General features: G+C 46.9%; 1 protein-coding gene across 3 annotated transcripts in view; it reads left to right on the forward strand.

The window, feature by feature from the left end:
- The window catches only part of Grk3 (G protein-coupled receptor kinase 3), a 107949-nt gene that overhangs the window by 20535 nt on the left and 74383 nt on the right, over positions 1-13031 (forward strand). Inside the window, exon 2 of one of the 3 annotated variants that reach the window (XM_075983386.1) lies at positions 9281-9357. The exons of 1 other annotated variant lie outside the window; for it this stretch is intronic. In XM_075983386.1, coding sequence (XP_075839501.1) covers positions 9281-9357 — 77 coding nt within the window. Of the gene's footprint in view, positions 1-9280; positions 9358-10602; positions 10624-13031 lie in introns of those variants that run through there. One more of the 3 variants, XM_075983403.1, reaches the window with a different exon arrangement.

Below are 13031 nucleotides of genomic sequence, written 5' to 3' on the forward strand. Positions count from 1 at the left end.
ACAGAAAGGAGCAGCAAGGACAAATCTTGCACACGTGCACTTGATCACTTCCTCCTCTTTCATAGCTCTCAGGTCTCAAGACAAGGGAGTGGCGCTGCCCACTTGTAGGCTGGGTCTTCCCAAGTCAGTTAACATAGTCAAGATGATCTCCCACAGGTATTTCCACAGACCAACCTGATCTACAGTTAACATGGTCAAGATGATCTCCCACAGGCATTTCCACAGACCAACCTGATCTACAGTCCCTCAGTGAGTCCCTCCCAGGTGACTGTTGACAAAACATCCTGATGATAATATATGATGACTCGAGTCCTGAATATAGAAAGAACTAAATAATAAATACCAGTCCTCCTCAAAGTAGCTGAAGTATTTGAAGGGGTTCTCCCACAGAAGACACACCAGCAACAGACAGATTAGGTGCTTAGCATGTTTATCATCTACTCTGGCTAATTTACTATCCAGGCCCATGCAGAGGCCAGAAGGCAGGCACTGTCTACAGTGCATTTGCAGTATTAGCTCCATGTGGAGAGTGGTGTATGTGTTCCTGGAATCACCAATCGGCAAGTCACATAGTATATGCAGTCCACGGGATTCCCCTCGGCAATGCTGAAAAAGGGATGCACATATGCCCTGTACAACAGCGCAGACATGAAGACCATACTCTGCACATTTCTACATGGAATGTCTAGGGGTCACAAGGGACAAAGATACATGGCCAGTGGGTGGATAGCCCCTGGTGGGAGCAGACTTAGATTGCTTGTGGACACAGAGATCCTCTTGGCACATTGAAAGTGTGCCATTTGACGTGGCAGACCAAGTGTTTGTTAAATGTCATACAAGTCATCACCTGAGATGGCTCAGCAGGGAAAGGTGTTTGCTGCCAAGCCTAGTGACATTTGAGCCTGGAGGACCGACATGGTAGAAGGAGAGAACTGACTCCCTGGGTTGGCCTCCTATCCCCATATACGCACCACCATGGCATGTGCACGTGCGCACACACCCAAAATAAATAAAATGTAAAAAATACAAACAAACTAAAACCCTTCCAACCTGCATTTCCATGGCTAAGAAACTCTAGCTCAAAAAACTGAAGAAAAGGATCTCACAAGAAAACACAATAGCAGGGTTATCTACTTAAGTCCACCCACATACAGTCAATGCAAATTGTCCACATACTTCACTGAAAAGTCAAAGAGGGTCAAAGAGAACAGGGAAGCCAGGTCCAACTGTACACTGTGAGCCAGAAACTCACCCAGGTAGGAAACACAGGTGCTTAGGCAGCAGACCCCACACAGACACCAGCTGAGAGAAACCTGCAGCAACCTAGTCTGGCTTTAATGAACCAAGGCTGTGACATGCATGAAGAAGAGGAGCTTCAGGGTGATGGGTCCCCTCAGCATTGAGGCACAGTACACACTGCTCATGTGTCGAATAGAGCTGCGAAACAGACAATACAGCTGACATCGGAAGCAGACACGGACAGAGTCAGAGTTAAAGTTTGGGAGTTCTTTATCCCCACCCTGGCAATGCTGAGTCTGGGAAATCAAAGTGGCACTGTTACTCATTCCAACCCAATGATTATTTACCAATCAGTTCTTCCAGTAGCAACACATGTACCAAAGACTCAAGGATAGATAGATTACATGCCAGACAGTAAAGCAAAGATTGACAAATCCAGAGAGAACAGAACCATTTGGTATGTGCTTTCTAGCCTCTGAAGAATTAAGCCAGAATCAGTAACTGGCAGGAACCTGACATCTCCAAGAACTCAGTGACTCCCAAGCTACCTCAGAAACGATTATCACCCATGCGACCCCCAAGCTAGCGGAGGAGCAATGAGGACCAGACCACATGGTACTTCTGTAAGGGGTCAGGTGGGGCAAATACAGAGCTGTGGGTGTGTGCTGTTGGCTCCACAGAGGGTTCAGGATGCCTCAGTGAGGATCAGATGATCTTATGACAAAACAGTGAACCATTAGGGACAATATAGGAAACAAGACCTTTTTGTTTTTTACCCTATCAGTGCACAGAGGTCAGCTGGAAATGAACACTGCACCTGACAGGAGAGCTACGGCTAAGAATTATTTTGTTATTTTAACTGTGTGTGTCTGTGCATGGGTCTAAAAGAGTACCTTGGATCCCATGGAACTGTAGTCACAGGTGTTTGTGAGTCACTGGTGTGAGTACTGGGAACCGAACCCTGGTCCTCTGCTAGAGCGACCAGTGCTCTTAGCCACTGAGCCATCTCCCCAGCTCTGATCATTCTGAAACTTCTAAAGGAAAATATAGATGGCCTTTGTAGGTATGAACACTACAAAGTGGGGTTCCTGACCAGGAAAATGACCCATCATATGACGTCATCAACTAAACCAGTGTTGCAGAGACCCCGTGAGAAACCAAGAGAAGACGCTAAGGGCCAATCCAGGGACAACTCGAGTTGTATTCCAGGCTGTTCTTCCAGGCTGCATAAAGAAGCCTTCCGTTCAATAACCAGGCAAGCATCCCAGTGAAAAGCCAGACTATTTGATGAGGCTCCTCACAAAAGTAGATGTGTCGATCCCAGTCAGCATGTACGGACATGTTCAACATCACTGCTCATGAGGGAAGTGCAAGTTAAAATACAAACTGAACCAAGATCTTCCACGTGCAGCAAGGTGTTTAAAAGAGAGAATAGCCTGAGTATGGACAGGGTGGAGGAGCAGCTTGAAACATCACATGCTGTCAGTGGCAGTGAGACGACAGGACTGCTTGCGACTGTGGGGTTCATGGTTTCCCTTGACGGATGATAGAATGTACCAGGCAAGCAGCATCTCAGCTCCTCAGTGTTCCCCTGTGAGGCATGACAACACGTGTCTTTAAAATGTCTTGCACATGGATATTTAAGGTGTTTATTATTCATAACAATCCCAAACTGGTGGCAACACAAATGCCCACAGACAAATGATCAGCAAACCCTGGGCTATTCCTGCAGCAACAGAAGCTTGGCTGGGGAAAGGCTAAGGATTCACAATATGGAGTGTGGGAGTAGCCCTGGGGCTAAAGAAAAAAGCAAGCTCATGAGATGAGACAGACCAGCGTGGAGGCCGATGCAAGCTGCAGTTTTGACCTGCAGCACGTGGCATGTGTGGAAGGCCCCTAGCTGCCTGGACTCCAGAATCTGTGGAAGGCTTTCTGCCTTGTAGGACTGATGGAAACTTTTAATGTCTATTTTTAGGACAAGGATTTACAGGGTGCGTGTATTTGTGTAAGGTGCACCTAACGGTGCTACCAAGATATGCACTGAATTATGACTTGTGGTGGTTTGAATAGGTATGGCTCCCACAGACTCATGCAATTTTCTCATAGTTGGGGTTTCTATTGCTGTGAAGAGACACCATGAGCACAGCAACTCTAAAAAAAGGAAATAATTTAATTGGGGCTGACTTACACTTTCAGAGGTTTCATCTGTTATTATCATGGCAAGATATGGTAATGTGCAGGCCAACATGGCGCTGGAGAAGGAGCCGAGAGTTCTGTATCTTGATCTGCATACAATAGGAAGTGAACTGAGTCCCACACTGGGTGTAGCTTATGATACTCAAAGTCTATCTCCATAGGGAGACTTCCTCCAAGAGGCCACACCTATTCTAACAAAGCCAAACCTCCTAATAGTGCCATTATCTATGGGCCAAACATTTAAACACATGAGTCTGTGGGAGCTATACATATTCAAACCACCACAGTTTGAATGTTTGGCCCATTGAGAGTGGCACTGTTAGGAGATGTGGCCTTGTTAGTGGAAGTATGTCACTGTGGGGGCAGGCTTTGAAGTCTCATATGCTCAAACTACACCCAGTGTGGGACTCAGTTCACTTCCTGTTACCTGAGGCTCAAGATGTAGAACTCTCAGCTCTGCCTCCAACGCCATGTCTGTCTGCCCGCTGCCTTGCTTCCTGCCAGGGATAAACCTCTGAAACTGTAAGCCAGCCCCAATTACATGTTTTTCTTTATAAGAGTTGCAATGATTATGGTATTTCTTCACAGTAATAGAAACCCTAATTAAAATATGATATATGCTAAAAAATTAAAACTGAATTATACCTTGGTTTGCCTTTAAACAGATTAAAAAAAGTATTCTGACTATCAAGGAGCTCAGTGGGTAGAGGCGATTGATGAGAAGCCTGACAGTAGGATTTTATGCCCCAAATCCACAGGCAGAAGAGAACTAAGCCGCACACGTCTTCTGACCTCCACAATTGCACTGTGCATACTGACACACACTAAATGAATACAAAGCATGGAAGTAGCTTGTTCACTCACTGTCAGTGATCAGCAGACTAGATTTCATTCCATTTGGATCAGTGCTGTGGGGCTCACAAGCTGAAAAGCCTCCTTCTCCATCTCCTGTCTCTGTCCCACGTCATAGTTCAGTGTGTGTGTGTGTGTGTTGTTTACTTTCTGAGCTCACTGCTCCTTCTGCATCTAGCGCTTCCTTGTGTCCTGATGGTGTTCCTTTCATAATTAGCCCTGATATCTTACTTCTCTTCTTTCAGAAATGTACTGGCTGCCCTAGATTCTGTGTTGTTTTATATAAATTGTTTCTTGTTTCTGCATTCTGTGAAAGTCCCCCTGGGGTCCTGATGGACCCAGACCTACTTAATAATGAAATGAGGCAGGTCTTTGAATGTTCTTAATGTCAGTCTTTCTGTTCATAACCGTGGTACATATCCCCACTCCTTAATCTCTCTATGTGATTTATAATTTTCCCCATAAATGTTTTGTGCACATTTTGGAAGGTTTTAATTTCAAGGCATTTCAGCTTTTTTTTTTATTTTATTGTAACTAGGCTCTTCCCTTTTAATCACTTTAAAAATTGGTGGCATATGGAAATTATTTCAAAACATTAATTCTGTATCTGGGAGGGGTCTTTTGCTTTTGTTTAAGGAAGAGATTGATAGCAGAATTTCTGTGTAAGCATGCCTGGTAGTGTATGGGGGTATGCATTTGGTATGTGTGCATGTGGCTAGGACTGTGTTCCGTATACATGTGGCATTGATGTGCATATCTGGGGCTGTGTGCAGAGTGTGTGTACATGCATGGGGCCATGTGTGGGATAAGTCTGCATGCATGAAACTGTTTGGGTTGTGTTATACATGGAATGTATATGTGGCATTGATGGGCATATCTGGGGTGTGGGACTGTGTGGAGAGTATGTGTGTGAATGTATGGGTCTGTGGGGGGTATGTATGTATGCATGCATGAAATTATGGGGTATGTATGCATGCTAGGGGCTGTGGGGGTATGTATGCATGCATAGGACTGTGTGTGGGATATATGTGCATGCATGGGAGCTGTATGAGGAACATGAATATGCATACATGGGAGTGTGGAGGCATGAGACTACATGTTGGATATATGTGTATGCATGGGGCTGTGTGTGGGGTATGCGTGTGCATGCATGAGACTTATAGGGTATGTATGCATGCATGGGGCTGTGTGTGGGGTATGCGTGTGCATGCATGAGACTTATAGGGTATGTATGCATGCATGGGGCTGTGTGTGGGGTATGCGTGTGCATGCATGAGACTTATAGGGTATGTATGCATGCATGGGGCTGTGTGTGGGGTATGTGTGCATGCCTGGGGCTGTGAAAAATACATGTGTTCATGAATGAGGCTGTGGGGGTATGTAAGTGTGTATGTGCATGCTCCTACTCTCATACATACTTTAGAGAGAGGGGATACTGAGGGTGCGTTTTGGCATCTTCTGAAATGGATTCTCTACATACAGAGTTGACCCGGGTCCTGGGAGGAGGTGGTGGCTGGAGTCTTGGCTGCTGTCAGTCCCTGGACGGTTCCTGTAGTCCTGGACAGCAGTAGGAGGAATCTCTCACACAGCTGATGTCCTCAGTGGCAGTGACCATCTCTTCCTGTGTGGATCAGGGTTACTCACTTCACTTTTAATGTGGTCTTTAAACTATGCCACTCTATCGACTGCTCTCTTCCTCTTGTGGTGCCCGAATGCCTGGCAGAACAAGCTGAAGGAGGAAGGCTCCTTCCTCTTACTGTTCGAGGGTGCAGTCCGTCATGGTGGGGACGGCATGGCAGCAGGAGGCTTCTGGATGTGACTGTAGGAACTGCTTGCTTACATCTGGACAGATCAGGAAGTAGAGATGGGGCAGGAAGTGGGTTCTGACTGTGAACCTCATGACCCATACTCTAGTGCCACACTTCCTTCGACTGTGCCCCGCCTCCTAAAGGACCCACATAGTTCCCAAACAGCACTACCAGCTGCAACCAAGAGTTCAAAGATAGGATTCTGGGCGGGGGGGGGGCATTTTACACCTAAACGTAGCTTTCTTCCTGGGACCCCGCAGGCTCACGGCCATCTCGTGATGCAGCTGTGTCCAGTCTCATTTCAAAAGGCTTCTTGTTCCCATACTGTTTTCAAACGTCCAGAGTCTCAGCCAGACCTGGGTGGCTCACACCTTTAACCCCAGCACTTGGGAGGCAGAGGCAGGTAGATCTCTTTGAGTTCAAGGCCATCTTGATGTACACAGAGAGTTCCAAGACCCTGTCTCAAAAAACAAAAAGTTCACAGTCGAAGGAAGTGTGGCACTAGAGTATGGGTCATGTCTTCCTGGACTGAAGACAAACTGTTAACTATAAGTCCATGCAACATTAAAAATATGTTCCTTACTTCCAACATATGTGTGTTGAGTAGATATTCCCATTCCAAAGGGCTGGGGTGAGTCGAGGCCTAGAGAGGAGAGACCAAGAAAAGCAGAAACAACCAGCAGGGTAGACCCTGGCTACCACAGCCCCAGGTTCAGGATTGGGGCTCTTGCTGGCATCTTATGGGCTCCAGCATTTTGGACATCCATAGCCTCAGCTCTGTTGCCTGTGGCACCTGTGACTGTGCTCTTGGGCCTGCTCTACCGAGTGCTTTGTCAGATTTCTGTTTCTGGGTTCTCTCGATATCCTGGGTTCCCCATTACATCCTAGACTTTACCTGCTCAGAAGTTCCCTGCTACCCATGACCAGGGTTCAGGGTTCTGGAACCTGGGTGCAGGCATTTTATGTTTATTCTTGCCAAACCAACACCATGTGGATAGCCACTCATTCTGTTCCAGCTGAGATGTGGCCTGCCACCCCTACTTCTCCCTAGCCCACCCCATCCCATTCCCATCTTTTCTTACCCCACCCCACCCCTGTGGACCACAGCTGCCCTCTGTGGCTGAAAATGAGAAAGCATTCATCTTAGATGCCTGAGGGGTGCTCTTTGCTCAACCACACCCCTTGTATCAAAATACCCTGTGAGTCTTCCTACTGTTCCAGCTCTGAGTCCGGGGCTCTTTCATTAATCACAGTTACGAGGCCTTGACTTGTCAACATCCCCGGAGCGACTTCACCGCTGCTTTGCTGCTCACTCCGTTCCTTGAAAGGCTGCCCACCTTTCACACATTCATCTCTCTGCTCTCTGTCCCAGCCACATCCCGGCCTGAACGCCGTGCTACCCTGAGGGGTCTCTTCTCGCCCCATTGTAGCTCAGCCTCACTCAAGATTGGGGGCACAGGAAGAAGACAGCCACACTCTGCCAGAACGTAATGCGAATGATTGTAGTCTGGCCCCCAAGGCAGCTCTTATCCCCATGCACCTGCTGGGCGTGGCCTCCACCATTTGCCTGGTTTGGGCATCTGGACATCTTCTGGAACGACCCATTAAGGTCTGCTAATAGCATTTAAGGGCTCTTCAGTTCTTAGATACAAACTCTTCCAAATTCCTCTGCAAAGTGGTTCATGAGCCCGAGAGCCACAGGGTCAGGTGGTCAGAGCCATGATTCCCCTGCAGATGGGTTCATGAGCCCGAGAGCCGCATGATCAGGTGATCAGAGCCATGATTCCCCTGCAGATGGGTTTATCAGCCCGAGAGCCACATGGTCAGGTGGTCAGAGCCATGATTCCCCTGCAGACGGGTTCATCAAGCTGAGAGCCACAGGGTCAGGTGGTCAGAGCCATGATTCCCCTGCAGATGGGTTCATGAGCCTGAGAGCCACAGGGTCAGGTGGTCAGAGCCATGATTCCCCTGCACACTGGTTCATGAGCCCGAGAGCTGCCTGGTCAGGTGGTCAGAGCCGTGATTCCCCTGCACACTGGTGCATCAAGCTGAGAGCCACACAGTCAGGTGGTCAGAGCCATAATCTCCGTCCCCAGCAGCAATTCTCTTCTTTTGGGTCTCTGTGACTAAATGTACAGCAAGGAAGGGGAAGGGTTTATGTTGATTTATAGTTTGAGGGTTGTGCTAGCTAGTTTCATGTCAACTTGACACAAGCTAGGTGGGGAAACTCCGCTGAGGAAATGCCTCCATAAGATTCAGCTGTAGGACACTTTCTTACTGAGTGGTTGATGGAGGAGGGCCCAGCCCATTGTAGGTGGGGCCATTCCTGGGCTGGTGGTCCTGGGTTCTATAAAAAGTAGGTTGAGCAAGCCATGAGGACCAAGCCAGTAACCAGCATGGCCTCTGCGTCAGCTCTTGTCTCCAGGTTCCTGCCCTGTTTGAGTTCCTGTCCTGACTTCCTTCAGTGATGGGCTACTGTCTTAGTTAAAGTTCTAGTACTGTGAAGAGACACAGTGACCACAGTAACATTTATAAAGAAAAACATTTAATTTGGGCTGGCTTACAGATTCAGAGGTTTTGTTCATTATGTTCGTGACAGGAAGCATGGTGGTATACAGGCAGACAGAATGCCGGAGAAGGTACAGAGAATTCCACAACTGGATCCACAGGCAGCAGAAAGAGATGGGGGGAGAGAGAGAGAGACAGACTAGGCCTGGCTTGAGCATCTGAAACCTCGAACAAGGCCACACCTTACAATACCACCCCCTACTCATTTAAATCTGAGTCTGTAGGGTCTGTTCTTACTCAAACCATCACCACTACGATGTGGAAGTATAAGCCAAATAAATTCTTTCCTTTCCAACTCGCTTTTGGTCATGGTGTTCATCATAGCAATAGGAACTCTGACTAAGACAAGGGTTCAGTCTGTTGTGGCTGGCAGGCATGGTGGCCGGAAAGGTGTAGCTGTGGTTGTTAGAATCTGAGGCTGCTTGCTCACATCTGGGTCAACAAACAAACAAACAAACAAACAAAGAAAAACCCTGAGATCAGGCAGTACGTGATGCTCCCAGCATCTGCTTCCTCCAGTGAGGTCCCATCTCTAGAGTGTCCCCAGCTTCCTCAAACACTGGAGCGTCTGCAGGGCACTGTGCACCCATGCCCTAACAGCCACTCTTATCTTGCAGTATCCGGAGCGTGATGCAGAGGTATCTTGCAGAAAGAAACGAAATAACCTTTGACAAGATTTTCAATCAGAAAATCGGTGAGTTCTGCTTCTTCATCGGGTACTGTCATGGCAGCAGTGAGAGCTGGTGATGTCACAGTGACCTCTGCGTAGAGCCCTTGGTGCTGTGTGCCATGTTGAGCTGAAGAGGGGGACTGGTTAGTGTCACGTGGTTAGTGATTCGCTTCACTCCTGTGTATCTTCCCTGTAATGCGTTATTTGGAAACAGATGGTTTAAGCTTTAAGGTCATTGGTGGGTGTTTGTGGAGTGTAACACCACAACCTGGAGGGAAAAGTGAGGAGAGGTTCAGTCCCTCCCCAGCAGGTTCCCAGAGCTGCCTCTCTCAGAGGAAGACATTACTCAAGGTGTTTCTGCCTGTTCACACCAGATGGACATTTCTGTGCCTCAGAGAGACCCCTCCTACTGGAGCCACTCCTCTTGTTGAGAATGCCTCATGAAGCTCCAGGCTTGCTCTTTGTGTCTGAGCTTTAGACTTGCTGGCTGTTTCTCATAGAGGAAGGCTTGCTCCGCATGGAGCCTGTGATCTCCGTGTCTGGCCACTTTCCCTGACAACGAGGCTTGCGTTTATTTATCTGCTGCTGCGATGCTAGCACTTCATCCCGTTTCGGGGTGTGTGTAAACACACCACACTTTGTTTATCCATGCAGGAGGTAGAAGACCGTTGGATTCTCTCTACTTTTTTGTTCATTCTGAGCAAAGTAGCTGTGATCTGTGAATATTTACAACCCCCCATCTCTCTCCCTCCCTCCCCCTCCCCCCCGTGTGTGTGTGTGTGTGTGTGTGTGTGTGTGTGTATGTGTGTGTATGTGTGTGTGTACCTGTACAGCCATTCATTTTCCTTAGATATACACCCCAGAGTAGAGTTGCTGGGTTGTATGGTAAAATCACGTTAAGCTTTTAAGGAAAGACTTCCTTCTAAACTGGCTGGACTGTTGCACATGCCTGATGGGGGGCTCTGGTTTCCCGAGTCCAAAGTGCCTGCCCCTGGCTGCCCCCCCCCATTCATTTGGTTGCAGCCATCTCGTTGTGGGTTCTATTTCTTGTTCCCTCACAGTTAACACTGTTGAATAATTGGCCGTTTCTAGATGGTCTTTGGAGAAATGTCTATTTAAATCGGGTTACCTTTGTCATTGTCATGGTCATGTGCTCCTGTAGGCAAGACCTCCTTTCCTGTTTCGCTGGCGACATGTGGAGCCTCGAGGTTTCACTATTAATGCAGTTCAGTCTGTACACTTGCTCTCTGGCCACAGCTCGGAGTCATAGCTAAAACGTTTTGCTCAATGGTTTGTAACAACTTCTAAATGTTTTGGGTTTTTATCTTACGTTTCGTATTTAGCTTACTGGGTTAAGTTTTTAAATCTACAACAATTTCTAAATTAGTGGGGTTGTTTTTTTTGTATACTTTTTTTTTACATTTATTTATTTGTGTGTGGGGTGCACGTATGCATGCCAAGACTTGTATGAGAGGTCAAAGGGCAACTTTTGTTCGGGAGTTGGTTCTCTCCTTCTCTCATGTGGGTTCTAGGGATTGGCCTCAGGCTGTCGGGCTTGGCAGCAATCCCATTTTATCAGCTGAGCCATGTCACCTGCCCTTTTTCCCTTTCTTAAGCATGACATTTCCTTTTCCCCATTGTATTGTCTTTTATAATCTTTGCTGAAAATTGACTGTAGAATTGGTTTAGTGTGGCTTCTGACGTCTGTTTACCCCCGAATAGGCTTAGGACATTGTTCATGTCCCTGCTTTAGAGCAAGGTTTAGAGCTGGGAAAGAAAAGTCTCCACCGTGTTCTCTTTGTTTGTTTTAAGGTTGTTTGGGGGCATTCTGGACCATTTACACTTCTGTGTGAGGGTTTTTAGTAATCCCTTTGCAGTTTCCTCTGGGCCTGTGATAGAGGGAGCCCCTGTGTTGACCCTATTTTTGCGAATAGCCTCAGCTGCTTTGACTGCTCAGGGCAGTGCTGTCTTTTCCAGCCTTGCGCTTCTCAGTGAGTTTATTCCTAAGGAAGGAAACCTCTTCCACAGGGTCGAGCTGGAGCTGCTTCCACTTTTGATTGCTCATTGCAGAGATTCAGAAATACAATGTGTTCTATAGCTAGCTCCTGGGGTCCAAACTAGGTTAACAGTTCTAGTTAGGTGGGTGCTTGTTTGTGTGTACACCTGTGTGTGTGCCTGTGTGTATGCACCTGTGAGCATGCGCCCGTGTCTTTCTGTGTGTGCACACACACCAGTGTTTGTGTGCAAGCATGTGTGTATTTTTTATATGTGTGCACCTGTCTGTGTGTGCTCCTGAATGTATGTGTCTCTGTGTGTGGGTGTACCTGTGTGTTCATGTGTGTGCGTGTGTGTGCATGCATCTGTGGTTTGTGTGTGTCTATTGCATGTGTGGACCTGTGTGTGCATCTGAATGTATGTGTCTCTGTGTGTGGGTGTACCTGTGTGTTCATGTGTGTGCGTGTGTGTGCATGCATCTGTGGTTCGTGTGTGTCTATTGCATGTGTGGACCTGTGTGTTTCTGTATGTATGCATCAATGTGTGTGTATCTGTATGTGTGTGTTTGTGCTCTTATGTGTGTGTATGTGAGCGTGTGACTGTGGTTCAAGTGTGGTTTTGTGTGTGCATGTGTGTTTATGGTACAGTTATGGTATTTGTGTGCATGTAAGTGTGTATGCATATAGGTGTGTCTTAGGCTAGTCTATAACCTGTCTGAATAATTAGTTTTACTTCTTTATAATCTTGTGTCTTTATTATTTTTCATTTTAATTCTTATTTCTTAATGTTTCTCTCAATTGTTTTGTTAGCATGATTTAAAATAACATTCATCTACAAAGAATTCATAAATTGCATTTGATTTTGTGGCCCAGGTATAAAAATAGGGTTCCCACAAGCTTTGAGAACAAGAGAAGTGTATTTGCTGATGGGAAAATGAAAGCATGTGGACATAACAGAGGCCGCCATGTTATCATAGCCGTTTGAAAGAGGGAACATTTTTTTAGTCTTTTTCCTGTAGAGACGGAGATGAACTTGATTCATCCTAGGTCTTGTTCTACAAAGTGTGTGGTCTTATTCCACACAGAAACTCCGGAACTAACACTAAACACTATAGCTCATACCAGTAAGACATTCTAGGGTCTGGTGATGTGGTTTGGTGGGTAGAATGCTTGCCTCTAGTAGATGAAGCCCTGGGTTCAATTCGCAGCTCTGCACAAACTGGGTTGGTATTGCACCCCTGTAATCACAGCACTTGGGGGTTATAGGCACAGAAGTTGAAGGATATCTTTGACCACTAATGAGTTTGAGGCTAGCTTGGGCTACACAAGACCCTGTCTACAAACAAACAAAACACTTTAGGATTTATTGTTGTCAACCTTAATGAGCAAAGCTACCAATCTGTTTTATGGCTCATAAAATGATTGTTTTCGAAGTTTTGTGCCTTAAAGCAAAATAGATGTGCAGAATCTTTAGACACTGATAGCTGGGCGGCCTCTGCCTGGTGACAACTGAGCAGTCTGCTTGTGGCCCTAGAGTGGGACCAGTACTTGTGACCATGCTGCACCCCCATTCTCCCTGGACTGACCCTTTCCTGAAAGACATCCCAGGTCCCCTCCCCATTCCATCAGTGCAATGTCCTCTAGCTCAGAGTCACCTTTTACCACAGGAGAGGAAAGACAAGTGTGCCCCTTTGATTCAGCATC

This window comes from Microtus pennsylvanicus, chromosome 1 (assembly GCF_037038515.1).
Source record: "Microtus pennsylvanicus isolate mMicPen1 chromosome 1, mMicPen1.hap1, whole genome shotgun sequence".
NCBI classification, from domain to species: Eukaryota; Metazoa; Chordata; class Mammalia; order Rodentia; family Cricetidae; genus Microtus; species Microtus pennsylvanicus.